This window comes from Amblyomma americanum, chromosome 10, assembly GCF_052857255.1.
Source record: "Amblyomma americanum isolate KBUSLIRL-KWMA chromosome 10, ASM5285725v1, whole genome shotgun sequence".
In the NCBI taxonomy this organism is placed as follows: Eukaryota; Metazoa; Arthropoda; class Arachnida; order Ixodida; family Ixodidae; genus Amblyomma; species Amblyomma americanum.
Genome location: NC_135506.1, coordinates 86,899,478 through 86,926,790, shown reverse-complemented (window position 1 = coordinate 86,926,790; position 27,313 = coordinate 86,899,478). Strand labels below are relative to the sequence as shown.

The following is a 27,313-nucleotide window of genomic DNA, read 5'->3' as shown; positions in this document are numbered from 1 at the left end:
TAACACAAAGAAAAACGAACGTAGCCGTAGATGAGGGGCGGCCTTTACAATGTACCCGCGGCGGTGGCTCAGTGGTTAGGGCTCTTGGCTACTGATCCGGAGTTGCCTGGTTCGAACCCGACCACGGCAGCTGCGTTTCGATGGAGGCGAAACGCTAAGGCGCCCGTGTGCTGTGCGATGTGAGTGCACTTTAAAGACCTCAGGTGGTCAGAATTATTCCGGAGCCCTCCACAACGGCACCTCTTTCTTCCTTTCTTGCTTCACTCGCTCATTTACCCCTTCCCTTACGGCGTGGTTCAGGTGACTGCCGACATGTGAGACAGATATTGTGTCATTTCCTTCCCCCCTCCAAAAAAAAAACAGTTTTCCTTTACAATGATTTTTTTGGGGGAAAGGAAATGACACTTATTATAACTGCTGCATGAACAGTAAAAAAATTGATAAAAAACTCAAAACATGAAGCGCAAAGAAGAAAATTAGATGTTTCTTCTTTTTTTCGAATAAAGCCAGCTTTCGATGCTCGTAAAACTTGAGCCTACCTTCGCGGCTTTGTGTTTACGGTCAAATAGAATGTCACTTTTGGCATGTCCTGGTACACTGACGGCATCAGAAATATGGCATTGGCATAATACGTAGTAAAATTCTTTCTAAATTAAACAAATTGTGATTTCCTAGGAGCAGAGTTTTGGATGCAAGTAAACCAACAGAAACTATCATAGATAGCCGTAAGGCTATTTCTCGAGATATATATGTGCAAAATCAAATAATGATACCTAATAAATTGTCCCTTCACTGATTAAGGTGTTTCACTGTTCCAAAAGTACCGTTTTGAAACATTTCAACGCCACTAAAATGTGCAGATAAGTATGCCTTCTAAGAACATTGTGAAGGCCATTTTTTTACACCGGATGCCACTACAAACTCTGGACTCCAGAAATTTTCAGCATCTGCAGTTTTGCAGCCCTTCAGGAATGCAGCTTCACACATAACTGTCAACAACATAAACTCTGTTGTTATATTCACCAAATATGATATAAACAGGTAGAGCACGCAAATACCCAAAAGTCACTGTAGAAAACATAGCAGACGTACCCTAAGTGTAAGCCCACCACGTTGACGTAATGTAAAAGCGACCCTTAAGCCCCAGACCTAAGACTATGACTTGAGAAATGTGCATAAGTTTTACCCTTAATAAACCGCAAATAGGTCACACAAACTTCTTGACATTTGCAGGATATGAACATGCACATACTGCTGTTACATTGGATGTAAAGTTATTGGGGTTGCTTGACTAACCAAAACATCTTGCGATGCTGACAAGTCACTCAACACGTCCCCAGTAATATAAACAAACACATCTGAAATGTCCATATCATCTGACACCATTTGAAGAGCTGCCTTTAAGGGTGCACACGAGAAGTGAATCTTCTCCACTGGAGGTGAGAGGTTTTTTTTAACAGCACTTCCATGTGAGAGAGATTGAACAAATTCAACATACTGTATCATCCTGAGGCGTTTGCATCTCTCGATGAAAGGTGCTCATGGCTTCTGCTGTCAAAGGGCTCAGTGATTTCTCGCAGAGAACGCTGGCAAAAAATAAAACCCAGTATCAAATATCTTTTCTTCTAGCCTAAAGGGGAATGTATTTTGTTGCTCAGTTTCAATGCGAGGAGTAAGGAAGCGGTTCTAATTTTCAGCGCCTGCCTAAGATTAGATGTACAACGCGTACGTTTGTCATCAAGAAAAGCCAATGGAAACGGTCACTTAATATTATATATTAAGGTCGCATTTTTCCTTCGTATTAAAAAAAATGCAGCTACAAATCAGCGGCTGTCTCTCAGCGTTACCACTGCAAAGAAAAGGATATAAACTCTTTTGCATCAGGTCATTGTTGAATGTAATTAATATAATTGCACCAAGTACACAGCAAAGTATATTTCCAGTCGTACAACAGAGAGGATGGCCTTTTTGTTTTATCTCGCGCATGAATAAGCCCGGTGTGTATATTCCAGGACCGATGCTCAAGCGCTAGTAAAGAACGGCATTTTTTGAAAAAGATAAGATACAAATGCTCTTCTTGTCGCGTTGCAAGAGCAATGGTTCCCGCTTTGAACCTCACTATATTACGCAGCTAGCTTGGTAATTTCGTTTCCGATGGCTGTTTGAGGCGTTATTTTCATATTTCACAGACTGGTTCATCTCTCTCTGAATAGAGGATAGATAGATAGATAGATAGATGAAGAGGAGGAGGGAAAGGCAAGGATGTTAACCAGAAAGGGGTTCCGGTTGGCTGCCCTGCACTGGGGAAGAGGATTTAGGGGACTAAAAGGAGGAAGAGAGAAGGGGAAAAAGGCATAACACACACACACAACGCTGTCACAATTTGTCACTCAATCCAGTCGCACTCAAATAGGCAAATAGTGCCTTGTATGCCTTGAGGGCAGTCGACTGCTGTGGCCACGGACCGAGGATATTTTTCTCTATTAATGGGCGAGGATCGAGGTGGTCCAGGGCACAACACAGTGTATGTCTTGCACTCACAAATCCAGGGCACTCACAGAGAAGATGAGCGATGGTCTCCTCACAACCACAGCTTTCACAGGCAGGACTGCTGGCCATCCCCACCTGGAAAGCATAATGGTTGGTAAAAGCAACACCGATCCATAAACGGCATAACAATGTTGCTTCGCGATGTGATAAGTTACGTGGAATACGAAGGCGCAGTCCGGGGTCCAGTGCCTTGAGGCGGAGGTTGCAAAACTCTCCCGTGTTCCACGCTGAAAGTGTGAGCTCCAGCGCCAAAGGGCAAAGTCCACACGCAGCGTCAGGTCTTAATATTGGGATCTTCACTGGAAGTCCGTCGTTGTGAGCAAAACGCGCAGCCGCATCGGCCTGGTGATTACCGTTAATGCCACAGTGTCCTGGCAGCTACTGAAAAATGATGTCACGACCTTTGGATACGGTGCCGTGGTACAGTAGACGGATCTCAGCAACAAGTTGTTCGTGCGACCCGCGGCGTAGCGCAGCTTGCAGGGCTTGAAGGGCTGCTTTAGATTCGGTGAAAACCGTCCAGTCATGTGGAGGTTCTTGACTGATGAACTCTATCGCAGCCCGTAAGGCTGCGAGTTCCGCACCAGTTGAAGATTTTGGATACGTCGTCTTCACTTTGAATAGAGGAACTCTCCAGCAGGCAAAGGCAAACAGCTAGTCCAGCAAAAAGCAGAGGACCGAGCGTATATACGTTCGCGCTCAGCCGAGGTGTGGAAACCTGAGACTGCGCGCACTTTTGCTCCCTCGAAAACCACCGCCATAAGAGCCAAACGTGACCTCGCACCGGAGCGGTGGTGCCGCTGAAGATACATATACGTAAAGCAACAAACATGCGCCGTACGTGCCCCCAGCTTTGACGTTGCCTAACGAAGCACTAGTTGCTGCAAATTTATGTGTGTGCATTTTGCTTATGTAAAGAATAAGTATTTCACTATTTGCTTGAAATATTCGTGGCCAACAGTGAAGAGGGAAACGATAACGTAGATTCCACAAACCTGTGAAATTGACGGCACGTCTCTTTGTTCGAGCCGACCTGAACCCATAAAATCTTCAGATTCGAAATGGATAGAGTAGACACAGCTTCATTTCGATGGCGTCCAAGATTTGTCGCGTTCTAGAGCTTCTATCCAAAGAGTTTTCAGTTTAGGATCTTTTGGAAACCTGTTGTGAAAGGTGCAAGCACATATCAAGATATGTGAAATTGACTCGCCATTTAAATTAAGTAATGTCATTATTGTCCTAAGTCACACTAAAAAAATTTTCGCATTACACATTACACAGGCATGCCCTAGTCGGAAAGTTTCGTTTCTCATGGAATGAGCAGAGCTTGCTTATTCGGCGATGGAACGAAACCCCAGGACGGCGTTCTTCCGCGCGGCTCCTGCATGCCGGCACGCAGCATTTCATTGCGCAGCTCAGACGACTCAGTCGCACTTCACGAAACACACGGGTGCACTGAGACGCTGGCTTCTTGGCACATATAAAGCTCCGAGATCCATGGCCTGTGTGCGCTTCTCAAATTTCAAGCGCAGCCTTGTCGGTCGCCTGACGCAACACAGCGAGAGAGCGAAACCGAAACCGAAATCCGGCTGCTGCCTTATCACGTGAGAGCCTATTTCCCTTGCTGCTCTGCATTACATTTTTTATGACTAGGCTTCAATATTACGACGTCACGCTCCCTCCTAGTGGTGTACAGCATGTAAGCCGTGGCGACTCCCTAGAAGGAGGATATGCCCAACGTTACTAGATAGGGTTGGATATGCCCTAGCCCCCTCTACTGCGCACGGTGTGGAGCGAGAAACGAAACGTGTTATGCGCATGCGCCATGAAGTGACGCAATCAGGCGTTGGATGGCGCGATCACGAGCGCTTCCGTCATTCATTTCGCCGTAGTGTTCGAGGCGGTAACTGGCGGTAACACTGGACGCGACGCGCGAAGCCATGTCCGATACTGACGGAAGTCTTCTGTATCTAACACGTGACTTTGCTGCAGGCCTGAACTGGAGACCTACGCGATTCGCCGAGAACGTGCCGACTTGGAGTGTGTGCGCGTTATGCCGAGTGGTCGCCAGGAGTTCGGTGCTGCTGCCTTGCTCGCACGTCCTTTGCGAGCTGTGCCGGAGGGGCAGCATCCAAGATGGTGAACCCGTTTGTCCCTTGGACGGCGAAGCCTTCCTGGAGGAGGAATGTCAGCAGGCTAAGCTGCCTGCCAGGAAAGCGGACGGCATGAAGGTGAGCGTCTGCTGCCTTTCTCTTGTTCCCCAAGTGCTAGGGAAGGCTGTGCATTACACCGCGTCGAGAATGCAGGAATTTTCATCCAGCTCCTATTGACTCGCAGTTGTTTCTCGGTGGAGCACAAGCTTCGATCGCAATGCGACGGCTGCTTGACTTCTGCACTTTGTTTCCGATCCCCTTGCTGAAGCGCAGTTTAAGTCGCCTTCGCTTGGTGTACCTCGCTTCCACTCCGCAGCGAGCAAATTTTAGATAGCTTTTGGCCGTCGATGCATAGCAGGCCGAAATTTTCCCAGTTGCGTCGCCTTTTAAGAACTTCTTATCGTATCTCTGCGGCTTTTGAACGCGATATCTTCAAAGGGCCCGCTCCAAGAAAATCTGATGTCGGAGTCGTCGGCGTTGTGAGCGAGGAAACTTAGAGGGGTTCAGCACTGCTTTTCTAACGGCAGCTTTTCTAAGTAATTCTATGACTCTTTTCTAGCTTTTGCCATTGAAAATAATTTTGTTCTAATTGCTGGTGGAGACTTCAATATTGATATGGGCTCTAATACCCAACATGCAAGAGATTTTAGTACAGTTATCACTTCCAATGGTTTCGTAAATGTAATCACTGAACCGACTAGAGTCACTACTGAATCAAGTTCTGTTTTGGATCTTTTTATTACAAACGCGCAAGTACACGCTGCAAAAGCTGGTGTAATATCGTATGACATCAGCGACCACCTGCCTGTTTTCCTCTGTCTCAACGGTAGTCGACTAGAGAGGAAAAAAAATGAGGAAATATACCACCAGATAATAACAGACGCTACGCTTGAGGGGTTCCGCGAGGAGGTGCAAAAATTTGACTGGACAAATGAATGCCAATTAAGTGATGCAAATGAAGCGTACAATTTATTTCTTGATCAATTTAAGAACTTGTATTCAGCTCATTTTCCGTTGAAGTCTCGTCGAAGAAGTCGTAAAATACGGAAGCCATGGATAACACAAGAATTAAAACATGAAATGAAAATTAGGGACCAACTGTATCAACGGTTTCTAAGTACACGAGCCCAAGTTGACTTGGTCACTTTTAAACAACACAGAAATAAATTGACCAAAAAACTGAGGTTCGCAAGAAAGGAATACCTCCTTTCTTATCTGAACGTTGATCGTGACAGACATGATTTACTTTGGTCTCGGCTAAACACGCTTCTACACCGTCGCAAGATTCATGCCGCACCCTCGGAACTACAAGTCAATGGTCAAGAGTTATCTGGAAACGATTTAGCCGATGCATTTAATACTTTCTTTTGTAGGACTGCCACGAGCAGCGGCTCGTCCGACGCTTTAGAGTACATGAGTACTCCGAACAGTGACTCTATATTTATGCAACCTTCAACTGACCAGGAAATAATATCTGTAATCCAGAACCTAAAAAATAGTACATCCCGAGATATCGATGACCTTCAGGTGCGGCCTGTGAAACACGTAGGCGACATCATTGCTCCAGGTCTTGCCAACATATTTAATACATGTTTAACAACAGCAGTCTTTCCGGCCAAAATGCAGATAGGGAAAGTAACTGTAATATATAAAAAAGGTGACCGAAATGATCTGAGCAACTATAGACCGGTGACCATATTACCTGTGTTTTCGAAGGTCTTTGAAAAACTTTTGCACATACGCTTATCCAAATTCATTGACAAATACAATCTTCTTACTTCACATCAGTATGGCTTTACTAAAAACAAATCAACCGAACTGGCACTTCTTGCACAAAAAGAATTTATTCTTGAACAGTTTGAACAAAACTTTCTGGCACTTGGTGTATTTTTCGATTTTTCAAAGGCCTTCGATTTGGTGGATTACAATATTCTGTTGCTAAAACTAGAGCGATATGGCATCCGCGGAACTGCCTTACAACTAATAAGGTCATATTTATCTCAGAGAAAGCAAGTGGTTCAGCTAAATAATGCCCGTTCTGCAATTAAATTTATCCACGCTGGTGTACCACAAGGTAGTATACTAGGACCACTGCTGTTTAATCTATACCTTAATGATATTATAAACATAAACCCTGAAGTAACATTTATTATGTACGCGGATGATGCGAGCATCTTTTTCTCCGGAAAAAATATCTCAGAAATAATATCCGCATGTAACGACACAATGATAGCGTTGGGAAAATGGGCAACAAATAATTCCATGCGTATAAATGAACAGAAAACCAAAGCAATCTTTTTTCGGCCAATAAACAAAATCATCCCGCCACATCATGCCATAGTACTAAACTTCCGTAACGTAGAAATTGTAGAGAGTTTCAAGTGTCTTGGAGCAATTTTCTCCTCCCATATGTCTTGGAATGATCACATAAACTATCTCATAACAAAGTTAGCTCAAATCACCGGCTTGGTAGGCAGTTTAAAATATCAGCTATCAACGAGAACCAAATTGCTTTTATATAACTCACTTTTTTACTCGCACCTTAACTATTGTCAATTTCGTATGGGGAACCGCAGCACCGTCTATTTTACAGCGCATACATCTTTTACAGAAAAAATACATACGTCATGTTTATAATACATCACACCGATCCCAAACTGCAGACCTTTTTCACAATGCCAAGGTAATTAGTATATACAACTTATATAAATACCGACTCAGCGCAAAGATCAAAACAGAATTAAGACACAATCTGAATGGCTTACAGGGTCTTGCAAACTTGCAAACGAATTTGCCACGATACCCCACTAGATATGCAGAACGGTGGTTAGTTCCTACTCCTCGTCTGAACACCGGGAAACAGCGCCTATCCTACACGTTACCCTCTCTTTTGAACACCTACAAATTAGATGGGTTTGATTTATTTTCATGTCCTTACAGAAATCTCCGCCTTATGTATAGTACATGATTTCGGATACTTTCATTTTCTGTGATTTCATGTTATTCTGTTGTTTGTACTGTGACTACTGTGCCAAATTGTGTACAGATTTGATGTATTGTTGTGCTTCTTCTGCCAAAGAAAAAAAAAAACAGGGGCTGTGGGCTGGTCAAGCTGCCTGCGAGCAGCTTTTTTCCCGCCGTCCTCCCATCCAAATGTACGATGGCAAAATAAAGATTATTATTATTAACTGAATTTCGAGCTCCGGAGGTATGTCACAAAACTGTTTCAATGTTTTATCATTGCCTTGCCCGGCCGGGAGCTTTGGCTGTGGGCGACAGGGCGTTGCATCGAGCAAAGCCAGCTTTGCGTTGAAAGCATGAAATTGCACTGGCGTTCTATGCAGAACCCTCATCTCATGCGCATGCGATGCCGGCAGACGCTTTCCCGCTCCACTCAGTCAAGGTGTGTGACGTCACGGAGGGAATACGCAACACACCTGGGATACCTCCTTTCCTCTTCTCCGCAATGCGGCGACGGCGATTAAGCGCACTTCTACTTGGTTGCATGGTTGGTTGGTGTTAGGGTGTGGTATTTGGCCTCCGTCTAAATGAAAGCAGTGAGGGGACAGAAGAGAGGATAGGAGAAGAGGTAATGTACACAAACTATTTATTGCGTAAATAGTTTGTACATATTACTTCTCCCCCTATCCTCTCTTCCCGTCCCCTCACCCCTTTCATTTCATTTCTCCATTCTTCCTGCTATCCTTTATTTCCGCTGCCCCAGCTCAGGTGCCTCAGTATCGATGGCAGATGCCGGGGCTAGCAAAAATCTTTTCATTCCTTTATATTATTTTTTTCTTAAAAACACTTACTACTACTACTACCACTACTACTACCACAGCACCCGGGAGAAGGGGTTGGGAATTGGCCAAGAGCACCTGGGATAAGGGTGAAGGCTGTGCATAGCGTAAAGCGCTGTGGACAGGCCCTTGATGTTGAGGAAATAACGCCCTGCAGGTACTGATGTGGACGCTTGTTAGCGTATAGCATTTGTGTCACTGTGTCAGTGTCCGTTGAGGAGACCGAGTCTCTCTCTCTGTGGTAGGTGGCTGCGGTGCAGGAGTCCGCCGATATGTGAGACAGATACTGTGCCATTTCCTTTCCCAAAAAACCAATTTTTGCGTTTTTATGGAGGAAAAACGCTAAGGCGCCCTTGTGCTGTGCGATGTCAGTGCACGTTAAAGATCCCCAGGTGGTCGAAATTATTCCAAGTTATTTATTTTATTGCCACAAAAAACGGATAGGTGCTCAAGGGCGGTCGCGTTTAAAGTGGGCGCCTTGAAACTAAAGCCGACGCACGACGCTTCAACGGCTTCCGCTAGATCCAACGGGTCCACTGGATCAGGATCTCTCGCCCACTTGCATGTACCCTCAGATGTGTACCGTGAAGAGAACAGCTCCGCCCAACTGCCGAAGTTATTGAACTGCGTCACAACGCGCACCTCGCCGCGGAGCCGAATCAGTCTGGCCGTGCCGGCGGCGGCTGGCGCACTCGGCGCGAAATAGAGACATGCTCCAAGTCTCCCCGCCAGTGCGGTCTGAGTGCGCCGAAGCCGCCGAAAGCGTCGGCGGTCAAGCGTAGTATAGAGGGTCTCGCTTTGGCCAACGTGACGTCGCCGTGCAGCGCGCGCGCGCGTGTTATGCCGGAGCATAAACGCGCCTTAACAGAGCCTGCGCTTAACCGCTAACCAACGTATTCGGTGGCGGCATCTATGGGAGCCACTGAAACGTACCCCCCGCCCACTCACTGAATAAAAAAAAATCCGTGGCTCGGAATCCAACCAGGGCTCGTTGGCCTTTGAGGCGGAGACGCTACCACACCGCCACGACGGCTAAAGTAGCAGCTATCAATAAAGGCACATCTAGTGAATGCACTCTTCCGATGCAGAATTCTCCGTGCTTTCGCTACTTATATCCTGGCCTAACAGAGCTAGGCCATCAGCAATTCTTCTGAACTGCCTTGTACCTTGTCTCCCGTCCCTAGTAAACGATTTCCGTTAAGTAGTTTGAAGTTGACCAGCACAGCCGGGAATGTTTCGCAGGGCGAGCGTGCGAAGACACAAGTGCTGCCTTGTACGATCACCGACCATCGTGCCATTATAGTTTTTCATCGACCGTGGCGATCATCTAACAAGCCTTCACAGACTCCTTCAAAGGTTAACTAGCACTTGAAGCGGCACTTGGAGTTCCTCTGCTGTTCGGCGCTTATAAATCGAGGCGCGTCAAAAACAAAACCACGGGGCACGCAAAGCTCATAGGCGCGATGCGCCTTAACAAATCGAAACTCTCCTGGCCGCCTGTGGTGCCGCCAAGCGTCGGTTTTCTTTGCTTCCAACATTCATGTAGCCTTTTGTCTGCCTTCTTTGTGCGATAAAAGGGCACTATCGGTTTTAAAACAAAACTTACTTCGATATTGAACCGCGCAATCTTCCTTTGTCAGCCTCAGAGATTCGCGCGCCACGTAGGAAGGAAAATTCCTCCAAGGTGGCGTCTCTTGTCCTACGACGTCATCACGCTTGTACTTGCGAGTTTGGCCGGTGGCGGCGATACCTGTATTTTGGTTCTTGTTTTTTTCTACCTTACAAGAGCTTTGTTATCAGTAAGAGCGGCGTTTTTGTGATCAGGACTTGGTATTATATCGATACAAACAACTTCAATTTCTCCTCAGTGTCCCTTTAAGGCATAACAGGGATTAGGATAGATTGCGTGGCCGGATTGGTATAATTCTGTGATTTGTCGAAAAGTGAGGGCCCGATTGGGTTCGGGATCGGTTTCGGAAAGATCTGGAGGCGTTTCCTGCAGAGCGAACACGTGGGCGGCGGCGTCTGTCGATTCATTGCCTTCGATGCCCATGTGGGCAGGAGCCCATACAATCGTTCGAGACGCGGGGGCCCCGAGGTAGTCGCCATTTCGAGGGATGCGGTACGCTAAGAGAGAATGTGCCCCTGTCCAATATTTCGCATGCCTCTTTCGAGTCGGTGATGATGACTCGCAACTCCTGGTTTGTGGCGGGTAGTGCAAGGGCGACCTCCTACGCGTTTTATGTTTTGAGCTTGGAACGTTAGGCTGTTCACCGCGACGTTTTGGTGGACAACTGCGGCCGTGTACCACCCACCCCCCATGATGCCCAGGGCCAGAGGCGTCTACGCAGAACTTTTCCGCGTTTGTTCCCGTAGTGGCGAGTCAATGCCTCCGTCCGTGCAACGCGCCTACCACTGTGGTCGTCACGTGCCATGTTGGCCGGAAGAGGGCGCAAGTGCAGGGCGTATTTCCAGCCTTCAGACATGCGTACGTGCTGTTCCGTCAGTGTTGGGTGGTGGATGTGCAGTCGGGCTGATAGGGGACACAACCTGGGCCAGGGGGGCGCTGCGGACGCCAGTGAACAGCGCCCTCTCCGAGCGATTCCTCCTACTTTATCGGGCAGGACGACGAGCTTCGCCACTGACTTGTGTGCGTTGCCTGGCCCGCACGTGAATTGAACGAGTTTCGCGCGCGCGCACTCGTTCTTTCTGGCTCGCGCTTCGGCGCCGATGTGAGAGAGGAGCTTGCTTCGCGCGCGCTATGCTCTCTGCGCTCGTGCATGGACGTCGTTGTGAAAGAGCTCGCCCGCTCGAGGGTTTTCCGCACGCTTTGACACTGCTACGAAAATTTCGCGCGCGCTTTCGTGGTTTAGGGAGGGAGCAGCTCGTGTGCGCGGCGTCAAGCAAACAGTCCAAAACGGCTCTGCTTTCGTCACACCCTAGTTTTGTGCCCAGAGCGCATAACCACGTGGTGTACGAAGTGAAAACTGAAATTTAGCCTACCTTCCAACGAAGCTGCGGCACGAATGCGTTTCGCGTTTTTTTTTCCTTCGTGTCTTCAAATAGTGCTAGCTCGGCTCGATCTGCTTACTTCCGCCGTGCGTGCTGGTGACATGTTTCTGCTACCTTTTTCTTTTCCCTTTGCGCGGTGTTTCAATGGGTTTGGCGCTATGCTGCTCACCCCAGTGTCACAGATCAAATCGCGCCGCGTTTAGATTTGTGCGAAATACGAAAGCGTATTTCGCAATATAGGTGCGCATTAATAAATCCCATTCGGTTGAGCTTTGAGAGTGTTAGCATGGGCTTGCGGCTTATGCGACCTATATGGTAACGCATTACCGTTCCTACCGGTGTCGCGCTTGCTTAGCCGCTTCTGCCATATGGTCGTATTTACAGCATATGGCGTATTTACCATGCGGATATCTAAAAATAATACCTCTTATTACGGAGCCCTTCAGAAACGGCTTTGTGCACAATCTACGTACAGAATTAGGACGTTAAACTCACAAACCGCTGGCACAACTCAGTTTTGATGCGCATCGACGGGGCACGTAACACTATTGCGCGGCCGCCCGAGGTCAAGCTCAGTGTTGTTGGCGTTACCGAAAAAAAGTAACTAAATACGTTACTGGTTACGTTAAAAAAACGAGCGCGTTAGCGCCCTACGTTACCTACAAAAAAGGTAGGGCGTAATCGTTACCGTTACTGAAAAAAAGTACCGTACGTTACTTTGCCGTTACTTCATGGCCATAAATGTTAAGTTTTCGTCACCTTAAGAACTTACGATAACAATTTTATAAAGCTCACATTTCCCAAATAACAATTAGCCGAAACAATGGTTTTACGCGATATCCTGATTTAACGAGAATACTTAGCACAAATGTTCAGGAGCTTAGCAATGTTACAGTAGCCTAAAGATGCCTGTAGAGTTACATGTGTTCGATTCTAACTGTGTATTACATGATGAAGCCATCTTATGAATGTGGCATTAAACACAAAATGACACTCCATCATCATTTCTAACCTCACAAAGAAAACATCGCGGAACTCTCAACAAATTTAGAGCAATTCTGAAAAATGTGATGTTCCAAAATGATCGGCATGCTTCCACTGTGTAGAAAGTTGTGTGTGTGTGATTGGTTTGAGAAGGGGAGGTCGGTGAAGGCAAGTGTGTGAATGCGGGTTCGTGCAGGTGTTTTGTGCTTTATGGCTATTCCGTCTATTTTTAGTATGGTGCGTTGTCAAGGGCAGCTGTTTTCTGGCATGCATGCGAACCCCAACACGGGTTGTCGGGAGCACCTGTGCATTTTGTTTATTTACATCACTTTAGGTGCTCTGCGCTTTTTTTTTCTAAAAAATGAGCGGAGTAGGTCACAACTGGAACAAAAAGTAACTAGTAACGTGGCGCCTCCCGTTACCGAAAAATGTTAACTTAAGTACGTTACCCGTTACAGTTCCGAATTTGTAACGACTACGTTACTAATTTACCGAAAAAAGTAGTGCGTTACCGGTAACGCCGTTACTTGTAACGCGTTACGGACAACAATGGTCTAGCTACAGTGTAATTTGCAGAGCCACATTGCTACTCGTGTGTACGATAGAGACACAAGGTTAGTTCACATGTGGAAGTGGAATCGTGTCTGCCATCTTCGCCTTCGCAGTTGTATGCGCTGCCACTTTAGATGGTGTCGGCCGAGTAAGTGCACATATACTAAGTGCCCGCCAGCGCTCTCTCCTGTTGCCGCCGGTGATGGATAAGTAGTACTATTTTTATCAATACTGCAACGCGCGATAATGCACCAGTACTTCGCATTGAACGATTCCTGCCACCTGGGTAATTTTTGTTGACAGCACACACGTCAGTAAGCAAATGCGTCATTCCATAGAAGCCCACAAATCAAGCAACACGCTTCCCCACCTTTATGCAACCACGGTGCCACTTCGATCACCGCGTAAAAACTGCCCAACGATGGACATAAACGGCGCACTGTGCAGTCGTCAGGCTGTGCTCGCATCCGCCGCGCCCGCGAGGAGACGGGCACGAGGAGCACGCGGAGGGAGAAAGCGCGCGCAGCACGCGAACACGGCCAGTCAGAGCGCCCCGGCGCCGTCGTGCCCGATCGACGCTTCAGAATTCCGCCGCTACGGGAGGAACACAGCGCTGTCGTCGCGCGGCAAACTTTAGGTTGGGGTCCCTATAGGCGACGTCCCGACGGCGTCTTTGAAAGCCTTGTGTCAGATGACGCGGTTGTTGCAATGCCTGTCCTTTCTTTTAATCTTTCTTCTCACATCTTCGGCATAGCAATGTCAGTGGTGTAGTGAATTAGAATACAGCTAAGACGTGCTTATAAGCAGGTTGGGTAACCAGTGTTGAATACTAAACTTTGCAACTATTACTGTTACGTTCCTAAAATATTGGGAGGCGTGTACCTTTGCAAGTAATATCCATGCCAGTGTTTGAAATTTTAAAGACGCTGCTACCCTCGGCGCAGTGGCCCATCATGTTTTGCCGACACCGCACCAAAAAAAAAATACATGACCGTTCAACGAGGTTGCAAGACAACGCAACTTCTCCAGTGCACGTAACTTGAATTTCTAAAAAACTGCCATGGATTAGGATCTGCTACACGCCTCTCAATAATTCAGGAGCCGAACAGCAACACTTAAAAAGTTTGCTACTAAATATTGAAGCGAAAAGCTTCCCTACGCTATAGGTAAAGCAGTGTTCGGGTAGGCAGCACAACGACCTTGAACGACCTTCAGCCCAACCAAGGATAGTCGTGTATGACCATATGTGGTACAGTTATGATGTCCGACCCTTGACCCCTGACCATTAGTTCACCATTGACTTTGGATGACATTTGGGTGGACCTTTGACCTTAGGAACATAAGACGGGGTGATGTGAAGCCACGTGATGAGTAACCATGTGTGCAGAAGATGTTCGCTGAATTCCAGGGTTAGCCAATTTAAGCCAATTGACAATTTTTTTAGTTAACCATCTTGCTAGTTATCACGCCTTAGCTGTATTGTGATGTACTACACTGCTGACAATGCTATGCTGAACACAGCACTCTTATAACTCAAAAAGCCTGTTTCTAAAAATTGTGTAAATTCTTAGGTGAAACAGGCTGCACATATAGGATGAACATAGGTTAGTGTTGGTGTATAGTGCTCGCGCATCAAGCTGCCGCCGGTGATTATTTCAATCAGTTATGTAACCACCTCGGTTACCGTGGCAACCTCTTGGGGACCGGCACGTTGGATTCTGTCCGTGGACTCAGCATAACTCGAAGGCTTCAAACGCGAGCAGCAGAGCTGACGCGCTAAGTGTTTCTCAACGTGGGTCGTTATGCACGCAGTACGCGAGGCATATTCTCGCAAGGACTCAATTTCGCGCCTTTCATTCGAGTGCTGCTTCGTAGTGGGCCCTCTCTTTGGAGCCGTCGTCGAAAACACTACGGCGTGCACTGTTCGAACTTTGGCACAAAGCCCGAAGACTTGAGAACGAATTTCATTCATCTTGAATAGTTTTGACTGTCACTACTTGACTCTTCGATCGAATCGAGTGCAAGAATACTCGATTTGATATTCAAAAAATCTTAGGGGTTACTTAAGTTCACCTTAAGAGCGTTACATTATAGCGGCAGAAACATTAATTGGTGCCACTAATTTGCAACACTAATCAACTACACGCTGCTGCCCTCTAATATACACAATGTTTGAGGCGAAGTGCTGGTACAAGGCCTCCGTTTATTCTCACTGAACTAACGTTCCTTGGTGATTTAGGGACAGCGTGCACACATGGGATCGAGGTTCGATTCCAGTGAGTGCCCAACCAATTTTCTCTTAAGTTGAGGTGGCTCTCACGTCCCGACCCTCTCGACCGGTAATGGTTCTCGAGTCGCAGACCCACGACGGGTTGTTTTTCGGCTGAACGGGACCCTTAATTCTATTGCGATAAATTATGGACATTTGCAAACCCCTAAGAAAAAGGGGAAATTCGCTGATTGCAACATCAATGCATAAAAGACGGAAGGAAATTAGCGCGGGGCCTTGACGGGGTTAGGCTGCATATTTTTTTTTCCCAGTGACATCTGGCACCTGAACTCTTGTTATTTTCTTAACAAAACTGTTTTTCCTGGCATTTCTTGTTTTTGTTATCCTCACTTGGCTCTAAGGCCGACAGAGGGCTTCCTCTCTCTTTGCTTAATGTTTTCTTTTCTTTTTTCAAATGATATGAGGGGACCACTAAAATGTTTCTAATCGTAGACCGAGAGTAAATTGTTCCGCAGCATGTCGTTCCTTTTGCTCCCCGCAAACCGGAACCTAGATCCTGGTCGTGTCCAGGATCGCGGAGCCACGACTGCGGGCGCGATAAAGGCGAGCTGCATTAGGCGAAGGCGATTATTGATTGTAAATATAACGCGTATTCTTGCATCGCTGCACGACTGTGCGCAGTTTCTTCAATTCACCTTGGAGAAAATCATGCAACACATGAGCTGGAGACGTCGCCGAAATTGCTCTTCCTGTCTGAAATGTCGTCAGCCATAGGTTAGGCTTTGAGTGGTGACCGACATGCTACCATCCCTTGTTTCTAGAAATGAAGTCTGGCTAAAGCCAAACAAGATGTAACCAATGCTCTGTCAGGGAAGCTTAATGGATTCCAAGTAAATGAAAGCCTAGGATTGGAGAGAGAAAGAGAATGATAAACGGAAAGACAGGAAAGTTAACTGGACTACGCCCCGTATGCTAACTTACACGTGGGAAGGGGAACGAAGGAGAGAGAGAAAAGGGATAGAAGGAGGGCAGATCACCTTTTCATGTGTGCGTAGTCCGTAACTAACAGGGTACTCTGGGCATACTCTGAAAGTTTACAATCTTGAACTCAATCCTAAGTCTTGCAAGAATTTTAAAAGCGCCTTCACAGCTGTCCTCTGCGATGAAGATTTACTCGAAGGACCTATAATCTTGGCTTCTGTAAGGGGATGAGGACCTGAGTGGCGGAGCATTGCAGCGAGGAGGTCACACTCACGTTCAAACCGAGGTCAGTCACAAAGTAGGTGCTTCAGTTTCTCATCTCATCAGCAGTTTTCCAACGCAGGAAAATCTGCCATTACGACTAAGTGGGACTTCGTAAACGCTACTCCCAGCCGCAGGCGACAAAGCAGCGTCGCAGCAGAAGGGACGGGACTGTGGGTTCAGTTGAACTAAAGGATCGAGGAGGGGTAAACGGCATGCCGAGTTTCCATGGGTAGACCATGGCGCTAAAGCCTTGTTTCGTGCAAGCATTCGCAGGTGTCTCGCTGCGTCATATCTTTCTTGTCAGTGGTATCCGGACAATGTTGGGACTGCCGTGCGCCGATCTAGCAGCAGCATCAGCTTCGTCGTTTCGAACAATGCCACTGTGCTGGTAGCCGCTTGAAGAGGATGTCGATACCCTCTCCAACACAGCAATGGAGGTAGACAGTATGATAATGATGATGGTGAATATTATGAACAGTTGCTCTAAGGAAATGATACGGTGTGTACAGATCATATGAAGGTTGTTGCATGCTTTTTGAGCTATCAAGATAACTTCTGAGGACTGCAGTGCTAGTGTTGGTGGACATCGAAAACAGGTGAAGAATGTTGCTAGTAAATTAGTTAAATATTTTTAATACAGAACTTTCAGACACAGTGTTGCAATTTGAGATACTGATAGCCATATAAATTTTTAGAATGTCGAATTATTGGTTACCTTCTGCGCTGTGGCTCAACAAATTTCGGAAAATGCGCTTCCTTGGCGAGCACGAACAATGCCCTCCGCTTCTTACGGCGCCTTTTCACGGCGTCAGCTGGTTTGAAGACCTTAAGTTTTCCCAGAAAAGTATTACGTAGTATCAATGCATTTTGAATTCCGTTGCCTTCATTGCCAGCCTGTATTTAACCGAAGTAATCGTAATCACTGTGAATGATTTTGTGTTCTTCCTAAGTCATTTCCTCTTGCAAATAATATTCATTCTACTGTGTCGCCAGCTATCCGAAATTTTCTTAATTTATAAGACTATTTCCTGTGTTTTTAACAACGCTTCATTGCTCTTGGACAAAGCTGGCGCAATGCCAGATGGTGGGAGAGCCGTCGCGCTGCCTGAGCGCGGCCTATTGTACAAAGAAAGAAAGAAAAAGAAAAGGAAAAGAACGAAAGAAAGGAAGAAAGAAATAAACTAACTTTCAGCGGAACAGAACTCTACAGGCCGCTACGCTTAGTAGTACTGCCTGGGCGCTGTCTCGAATTCCTGGTAAAATAGCACACAGTTTCGCTACCAAAAGGTCGTCGTAGGCGTGCGCTGTGGCAAGGAGTAAAGAAAGAAGCTGCCAAATAACGCCTGTCTTTTACAGCTTACACACTTAGCACAGCATATAACGCGGTAAAACCCTCTGGACGAAAATTTACGCAATTAGAACCGAAGCAAGGAACTGGTTTGGTTTTCGAATTTCTAAAGAGTGGTATTTCGTTTATCAACCGACTTGAGTTTCCCCTTCCGGTGGCGATGAGAGGGAACTACTTGATGATGAAATCGGGGTTTCTTGATGACCCGGTGGTTCTACTCGCAAACATTCACATTACTCAAGGAAAGGAGAAGGTTAACTATTTATTTACAACATAGGTAAAAAAAACGAGAAGAAACAAAGCAAGGAGAAAACTATTTACATGACTAAATCGTGGATCAGACGAATTCAGCCCCCGCTCAACCCAGAGCGCTTGGTTTTAAACCCTCTGTCTCCGCCCTTAGCGGGGACAGCAACCAATAAGATAACCAACGACCCATCTCGCCAATCAGTGGTTAGGGAAAGGAAAATAAGGTCCGCCCACTGATCAGAGATTGGGGAAAAAGGTCTGATTAAAACATTTGGGAAGGAGGTTTCAAATAACTACACAAACAACACAAATGCGACTTCCGTTCCCACGCCACCCACGGCACCACAGACGCTAGAAACATGTGCCGACGAGGCGATGACTCAGGTTGTTGACAGCAACAAAGAGAACACAGTCGTTAAGGGAAGTAGACAGTCGTTACAGGAATAGTGGGCTTCCGGTCACTCGGCTAATATCTCGTGCGCCCCCGAAACCTCGTCAACCCCTTAACAACCACATGTCGTTAGCTGTACTTGGTTCGCGTTTTTCCCGGCGGGTCATCCCCGTGACCGTGACGGCGCGGCGTAAACGAGGACGTCGGCCGCACAAAGGGGAGGTAGGGACGGGACGGGCTCCTTTTGTTGGGGACTTCCGACCCCACTGAAGCGGCTTTCCTTGCGAACACAAGATCAACGAGTTCGCGGAAAGGTCAGCGAACTCCACACCTCCCAACCAAGAATGTCACGCGGACACTTGCTGTCAGTGTGACATTAAAGTCCGGCCACAAGGTTCCAAGCAGCACTGCGCACACACATACACAGCCTCAATTCGTTCCGTGCACCCAAGGTTAGGACACCAATCTGCACATTCCGGAATCCACCATGTCAGATCGGTGCACCAAATTGGCAGAATGATTTCTAGCCACCTACATCTCGAAAAAGAAGATGTTTCCTTTTAGCTTTGTCCACAAGATTGGACCAAAATTCCAATTTATACGGCACGGCGCCGGTTGTGAAGGCTGCCGCCGCTATCGGATCTCCCTTGTCGCTTTTCTCAAAATTAATAGAGCTTACAGACTCCCCACGGGCCACGAAGGCTGCTGTTGGTATTGGGTCTGCATTCGCCCTTACTTTGAATTTTAGAATAGGGTTGGGCCTGTCATCGGCAACTTGACCTACACTTTGACATGCAGTTTCCGGCAGTGCTAGCTGTTTCCAGCGTTGACAGCCGGCGTTCTCCTCAAAGAAAAGCATGCGCTCATTCGTTATCGCTTTACGATCACCTTCGCCGCCTTGCTTCCACACTTCTGCTAATGGGGCAGGTTGCTCCATGTGGAAGCCTACAGGAATGGAGGCATTGCCCGCATCCACCAGTTTCCTATGTGCTGCGAAACTCTTTGCAGCTGCCCCTATCAGCTCCAAATCTGATGCAGAAACATTTGTAGCTTCCGTATTTGCCTGAAGTTCCACTGAAGCCTCGAGTCTGTCTCGAACAGATTCGTGCGAGATTCTGAAACGCTCATCGAAATCTGAGCTCTGATGTTCTTCATCTGGCTGGTCCCTTTCTGGCTGCTCTAGTAGCGAGTGTGTTTCCGATGTTACTAGCTGCCCTACACCTTCAGCTAGATCTGTCAGCGCGCACAGTGTCAGCACTGGCTGGCAAAACAACTTATCTTTGGCGGCTAGATTACTATCGACTGCAAAGAGCGTTCTCACAATCAGATCCGCCTTCTCCCCGTCCTCGACCCTTGATGCTGCGTCAGAGTTAACGCACACTGGCTGGGGCGCGATGCTGAACTCTTGTTCGCGAGCAATACACTGAAGTGTCTCCTGGGTCTGGTCTATATTGGGTTGATCTGACAGCATGTTCGTCACAGGAGTGACTAACACTGCTATGCCTATCTCTTCTGGCATGACACACAAGGTTAGGCCCTGCTGTCTAACCGCTTCCGCTTTCAAAGCTGTAGTCATCGGCACACACGACAGATCAGCGTCCGCTACCTGGAGAACCGCATCTTCCTGTTTCGTTTCTTCAGAGCACTCACCCCTAGAAAGTAACTGAATTTGGTCTCCTGTTAATTTTATTTCAGTCCTTGAATCCACACAGGCTTCAGAACTCTGATCGTCGGTGTGCAAGTCGCTGCATGCCGGCGCCAGTATCTCTACCTGAGCTACTAGCTCGCACGCATCTCCCCTCACCGCGGGAACATCTTGTTCTTGCTCTTTTGGACACTCAATCATCGAATGCCCAAATTTCATACAGACAAAACATTGAACTGATGCGAATAAGACCTTGCTATCGACTTTCGCCCCCTGTCTTAATTTCAACTGCATCCGTGCAAGTTTTTTCTTTTCTAGTTCAATTTGGAGTTTCAAATTTTCAATTTCAATCAGCTGTTCAGCCTCCTCCTGCTCAACCCGTCGCATCCTGCCCTCCTGATCATACCGTACGACAGCCATCTCCGTTTCCCGTGCTATCGTTTCTAACACTAAACACTACACCGACATGGTGAATTCGGAGAAAGCAGAAAGGTATCCCACCTTACTGGTTGCTCTCTGCCCCGGTGATCTCGTCGTCCTCAGTGATGACGACAGGCTCCTCGATGCGGATGACTTGAGCTCTGGATCTCTCAGCAGCTCGCTGACTTCTGCCTCGTTTGACTGGCTTTACTTGGTCGCCTGGTTACTTTTCAGCAGCTTGCTGACTCGAACCCGTTCGATGTGGACGCCTGGTTCTTTTCAGCAGCTCGCTGACTCGAACCCTCGATGGCTTGTTGTTGCCCGGCTCCTTCAGCTCCTAGCTGACTTGAGCCTCCGACGTCCTCTCGAACTCGACCCGTGATCCTGAAGCTCTCGACGTCGTCTTTCGACGCAGCTTCACGTTTTCTCCTTTAGGACAAACAGCTTGTCCACCGACTTGTTCTTCTCACCTTCCGTCCAATGCCTTGAGTAGAAAGAAGTTGCGATCCTGTGTCGACTGCGCCAGTTGAGTTTCCTATGTGCTGCGCCAGTTGCGATCCTGTCGACTGCGCCAGTTGAGTTTCCTATGTGCTGCGCCAGTTGAGATCCTGTGTCGACTGCGCCAGTTGCGATCCTGGCTCGACTGCGCCAGTTGTGTTTCAACTTCCGGTGGCGATGAGAGGGAACTACTTGATGAAATCGGGGTTTCTTGATGACCCGGTGGTTCTACTCGCAAACATTCACATTACTCAAGGAAAGGAGAAGGTTAACTATTTATTTACAACATAGGTAAAAAAAACGAGAAGAAACAAAGCAAGGAGAAAACTATTTACATGACTAAATCGTGGATCAGACGAATTCAGCCCCCGCTCAACCCAGAGCGCTTGGTTTTAAACCCTCTGTCTCCGCCCTTAGCGGGGACAGCAACCAATAAGATAACCAACGACCCATCTCGCCAATCAGTGGTTAGGGAAAGGAAAATAAGGTCCGCCCACTGATCAGAGATTGGGGAAAAAGGTCTGATTAAAACATTTGGGAAGGAGGTTTCAAATAACTACACAAACAACACAAATGCGACTTCCGTTCCCACGCCACCCACGGCACCACAGACGCTAGAAACATGTGCCGACGAGGCGATGACTCAGGTTGTTGACAGCAACAAAGAGAACACAGTCGTTAAGGGAAGTAGACAGTCGTTACAGGAATAGTGGGCTTCCGGTCACTCGGCTAATATCTCGTGCGCCCCCGAAACCTCGTCAACCCCTTAACAACCACATGTCGTTAGCTGTACTTGGTTCGCGTTTTTCCCGGCGGGTCATCCCCGTGACCGTGACGGCGCGCCGTAAACGAGGACGTCGGCCGCACAAAGGGGAGGTAGGGACGGGACGGGCTCCTTTTGTTGGGGACTTCCGACCCCGCTTAAGCGGCTTTCCTTGCGAACACAAGATCAACGAGTTCGCGGAAAGGTCAGCGAACTCCACACCTCCCAACCAAGAATGTCACGCGGACACTTGCTGTCAGTGTGACATTAAAGTCCGGCCACAAGGTTCCAAGCAGCACTGCGCACACACATACACAGCCTCAATTCGTTCCGTGCACCCAAGGTTAGGACACCAATCTGCACATTCCGGAATCCACCATGTCAGATCGGTGCACCAAATTGGCAGAATGATTTCTAGCCACCTACATCTCGAAAAAGAAGATGTTTCCTTTTAGCTTTGTCCACAAGATTGGACCAAAATTCCAATTTATACGGCACGGCGCCGGTTGTGAAGGCTGCCGCCGCTATCGGATCTCCCTTGTCGCTTTTCTCAAAATTAATAGAGCTTACAGACTCCCCACGGGCCACGAAGGCTGCTGTTGGTATTGGGTCTGCATTCGCCCTTACTTTGAATTTTAGAATAGGGTTGGGCCTGTCATCGGCAACTTGACCTACACTTTGACATGCAGTTTCCGGCAGTGCTAGCTGTTTCCAGCGTTGACAGCCGGCGTTCTCCTCAAAGAAAAGCATGCGCTCATTCGTTATCGCTTTACGATCACCTTCGCCGCCTTGCTTCCACACTTCTGCTAATGGGGCAGGTTGCTCCATGTGGAAGCCTACAGGAATGGAGGCATTGCCCGCATCCACCAGTTTCCTATGTGCTGCGAAACTCTTTGCAGCTGCCCCTATCAGCTCCAAATCTGATGCAGAAACATTTGTAGCTTCCGTATTTGCCTGAAGTTCCACTGAAGCCTCGAGTCTGTCTCGAACAGATTCGTGCGAGATTCTGAAACGCTCATCGAAATCTGAGCTCTGATGTTCTTCATCTGGCTGGTCCCTTTCTGGCTGCTCTAGTAGCGAGTGTGTTTCCGATGTTACTAGCTGCCCTACACCTTCAGCTAGATCTGTCAGCGCGCACAGTGTCAGCACTGGCTGGCAAAACAACTCATCTTTGGCGGCTAGATTACTATCGACTGCAAAGAGCGTTCTCACAATCAGATCCGCCTTCTCCCCGTCCTCGACCCTTGATGCTGCGTCAGAGTTAACGCACACTGGCTGGGGCGCGATGCTGAACTCTTGTTCGCGAGCAATACACTGAAGTGTCTCCTGGGTCTGGTCTATATTGGGTTGATCTGACAGCATGTTCGTCACAGGAGTGACTAACACTGCTATGCCTATCTCTTCTGGCATGACACACAAGGTTAGGCCCTGCTGTCTAACCGCTTCCGCTTTCAAAGCTGTAGTCATCGGCACACACGACAGATCAGCGTCCGCTACCTGGAGAACCGCATCTTCCTGTTTCGTTTCTTCAGAGCACTCACCCCTAGAAAGTAACTGAATTTGGTCTCCTGTTAATTTTATTTCAGTCCTTGAATCCACACAGGCTTCAGAACTCTGATCGTCGGTGTGCAAGTCGCTGCATGCCGGCGCCAGTATCTCTACCTGAGCTACTAGCTCGCACGCATCTCCCCTCACCGCGGGAACATCTTGTTCTTGCTCTTTTGGACACTCAATCATCGAATGCCCAAATTTCATACAGACAAAACATTGAACTGATGCGAATAAGACCTTGCTATCGACTTTCGCCCCCTGTCTTAATTTCAACTGCATCCGTGCAAGTTTTTTCTTTTCTAGTTCAATTTGGAGTTTCAAATTTTCAATTTCAATCAGCTGTTCAGCCTCCTCCTGCTCAACCCGTCGCATCCTGCCCTCCTGATCATACCGTACGACAGCCATCTCCGTTTCCCGTGCTATCGTTTCTAACACTAAACACTACACCGACATGGTGAATTCGGAGAAAGCAGAAAGGTATCCCACCTTACTGGTTGCTCTCTGCCCCGGTGATCTCGTCGTCCTCAGTGATGACGACAGGCTCCTCGATGCGGATGACTTGAGCTCTGGATCTCTCAGCAGCTCGCTGACTTCTGCCTCGTTTGACTGGCTTTACTTGGTCGCCTGGTTACTTTTCAGCAGCTTGCTGACTCGAACCCGTTCGATGTGGACGCCTGGTTCTTTTCAGCAGCTCGCTGACTCGAACCCTCGATGGCTTGTTGTTGCCCGGCTCCTTCAGCTCCTAGCTGACTTGAGCCTCCGACGTCCTCTCGAACTCGACCCGTGATCCTGAAGCTCTCGACGTCGTCTTTCGACGCAGCTTCACGTTTTCTCCTTTAGGACAAACAGCTTGTCCACCGACTTGTTCTTCTCACCTTCCGTCCAATGCCTTGAGTAGAAAGAAGTTGCGATCCTGTGTCGACTGCGCCAGTTGAGTTTCCTATGTGCTGCGCCAGTTGCGATCCTGTCGACTGCGCCAGTTGAGTTTCCTATGTGCTGCGCCAGTTGAGATCCTGTGTCGACTGCGCCAGTTGCGATCCTGGCTCGACTGCGCCAGTTGTGTTTCAACTTCCGGTGGCGATGAGAGGGAACTACTTGATGAAATCGGGGTTTCTTGATGACCCGGTGGTTCTACTCGCAAACATTCACATTACTCAAGGAAAGGAGAAGGTTAACTATTTATTTACAACATAGGTAAAAAAAACGAGAAGAAACAAAGCAAGGAGAAAACTATTTACATGACTAAATCGTGGATCAGACGAATTCAGCCCCCGCTCAACCCAGAGCGCTTGGTTTTAAACCCTCTGTCTCCGCCCTTAGCGGGGACAGCAACCAATAAGATAACCAACGACCCATCTCGCCAATCAGTGGTTAGGGAAAGGAAAATAAGGTCCGCCCACTGATCAGAGATTGGGGAAAAAGGTCTGATTAAAACATTTGGGAAGGAGGTTTCAAATAACTACACAAACAACACAAATGCGACTTCCGTTCCCACGCCACCCACGGCACCACAGACGCTAGAAACATGTGCCGACGAGGCGATGACTCAGGTTGTTGACAGCAACAAAGAGAACACAGTCGTTAAGGGAAGTAGACAGTCGTTACAGGAATAGTGGGCTTCCGGTCACTCGGCTAATATCTCGTGCGCCCCCGAAACCTCGTCAACCCCTTAACAACCACATGTCGTTAGCTGTACTTGGTTCGCGTTTTTCCCGGCGGGTCATCCCCGTGACCGTGACGGCGCGGCGTAAACGAGGACGTCGGCCGCACAAAGGGGAGGTAGGGACGGGACGGGCTCCTTTTGTTGGGGACTTCCGACCCCGCTGAAGCGGCTTTCCTTGCGAACACAAGATCAACGAGTTCGCGGAAAGGTCAGCGAACTCCACAAACCGCCTGCTACAAATCTTGCGATTGCTACGGGGCGCCTCAAAAATTGTTAAAAAAGGTAACCATTTGAAATTGCTTGAGGCGTTTTATGGCGAACAAGTCTCAGCTGTTTCCCCGATATCCGCCAATGCTGGTATGAAAACAGCGCAGATCACGTATCTGTATCTCAAAAAGCCCATTAAAACATTCACTTAATAATCGCGGTCACTTAATAACCGTTTCCTGATAGCCGCCGTGGTGCATCAGTGGTTATGGCGCTCGGCGGCTGACCCGAAAGATGCGGGTTCGATCCCGGCTGCGGTGGTCGAATTTTGATGGAGGCGAAATTCGAGAGGCCCGTGTTCTGTGCGATGTCAGTGCACGTAGGAACCCGAGATGGTCGAAATTTCCGGAGCTCTTCACTACGGTGTTCCTCATAGCCTGCTTCGCTTTGGGACATTCAACCCCCATTAACCATCAACAAAATTTCACACAGAATGTAACAATCGAATTTTACAAAAATAGAGGCAGTTAACGCAGCAGACAACTTCCTGCTACGTTTGTCGGTGACAATATTTTCGTGTTGCATAACGTGTTGCGTGTTTTTCTTGCATTAGCGAACGTGATAATCGCCGAACACGTTTCCTTTCTACTTTATTTTCAGGCGCACTGCTGGAACGAAGCCCACGGCTGTCACTTCGTGGGCACCCTGCCAGCCGTTCTCCGTCACTACGAGGACGAATGCAGCTTCCACGCAGTGCCGTGTCCACGGTGCGGCCAGAAGGTGCTGAGTACTTGCCTACCGACACACTGCTTGGGTGGATGTCTTGATGCTCCGCCTTCCTCAGCAGCGCAGAGAGAACCACAGCGAGATGGCGCTCGTGGTTTCAGTGACGAGCTGAGCGAAATCAAGGCGATCTTGAGGGACCAGGAGCAACTGCCTGCTCTTCAGACTCAGGTCAACGAGCTCACGGAACGCACCAGAGGACATGAAGCGAGGCTGCAGGAGATCACCGCCGCGCTCTCGGGGAATCTGGAGACGCTGAACGCCGAGCTGACGCGCGTTCTCGGCAAGTTCTCGGCGGCCTTCGACGAAGTGCTGTGTACGGAGAAACGGGTGCGCGCCTCCTCAGTGCCAGAGGCTTCCGGGGAGGGAGGAAGGGGAGCTTCTGGCGAGGCGGGGCCCAGCGAAACGGTGGCGTGGCGACAAGAGAAGAAGCACATCCTTCGGAAGTTGGATCTCATGGTCAGCGGCGCACTGGGCTGCCTGGAAGACATACGTCAGTGCGCAGTGGTTCGCATGGCTAACCCAACCGAGTCGATGCGCATCCCTTCAGCGAGGATGGAACAGAAGATTGAACGTCGTGCCGATTCGTACCCGCTAGACAAGACGGAGAACAAGGGATTGCACTATCTTTTGACTGTGATGAATGCCAGCGCTTTAACGAAGCACTGGGCGTTCGAGGGTAGCGGCAGCAGTCGGTTTACGGTTGTCACGGCGTGGCACGGTCTACACACGTACTTTGCAGTGCGCGTAGGCGTTTCCAAGGAGAGGGCTGACCGTTTGGACGTGACTTTCACCTGGAACCGGACGTGCGAAACCCACTGTTCTCTGCCAAAAGTCGTTCGAGTCAAGATGGGGTCGCCTAATTCAGCCGTATCATATCTCTTGAAGGAGAACCAAGCTGGATTAACTCCAGTTGCTTGCGAACACCGGCAGATGTTTTACGTCGACCCCGAATTGACCGCATGGTGGAACTACGCAGGCAACGGCAACCTGCTGTTCAAGATCGAAGTAGACCGTTAATTTCTGGTTCTTAACCCACGCAGCATCCAACCCACCGGTTCTGCAAACTTACCTAAACATTTTCGCATGTTTGTGCCTTTGCTTCCTCGTTATCTCTTTCTATTAACTGAAATTATGTTCAGATATATTCGTGCGTTCAGGTGAAAAGCTACTTCCACTGACAAATGTTGAACGAAAAATTCCCGGAGAAAATAAATCACGTGCCTTCACTTCGGGTCTACCCGTTGATTGAAACCAATTTCCTTTTTG

General features: G+C 48.1%; 2 protein-coding genes across 2 annotated transcripts in view; one reads left to right on the top strand and one right to left on the bottom strand.

The window, feature by feature from the left end:
* The window catches only part of Eogt (EGF-domain O-GlcNAc transferase), a 160,429-nt gene that overhangs the window by 110,623 nt on the left and 22,493 nt on the right, over positions 1 to 27,313 (bottom strand). The window lies entirely within an intron of this gene.
* LOC144106877 (uncharacterized) lies at positions 4,438 to 27,302 on the top strand. The gene is made up of 2 exons (XM_077639819.1): positions 4,438 to 4,781; positions 25,922 to 27,302. The coding sequence occupies exons 1-2, from the start codon at positions 4,491 to 4,493 to the stop codon at positions 27,062 to 27,064; spliced, it is 1,434 nt and encodes a 477-aa protein (XP_077495945.1). The 5' UTR covers positions 4,438 to 4,490; the 3' UTR covers positions 27,065 to 27,302.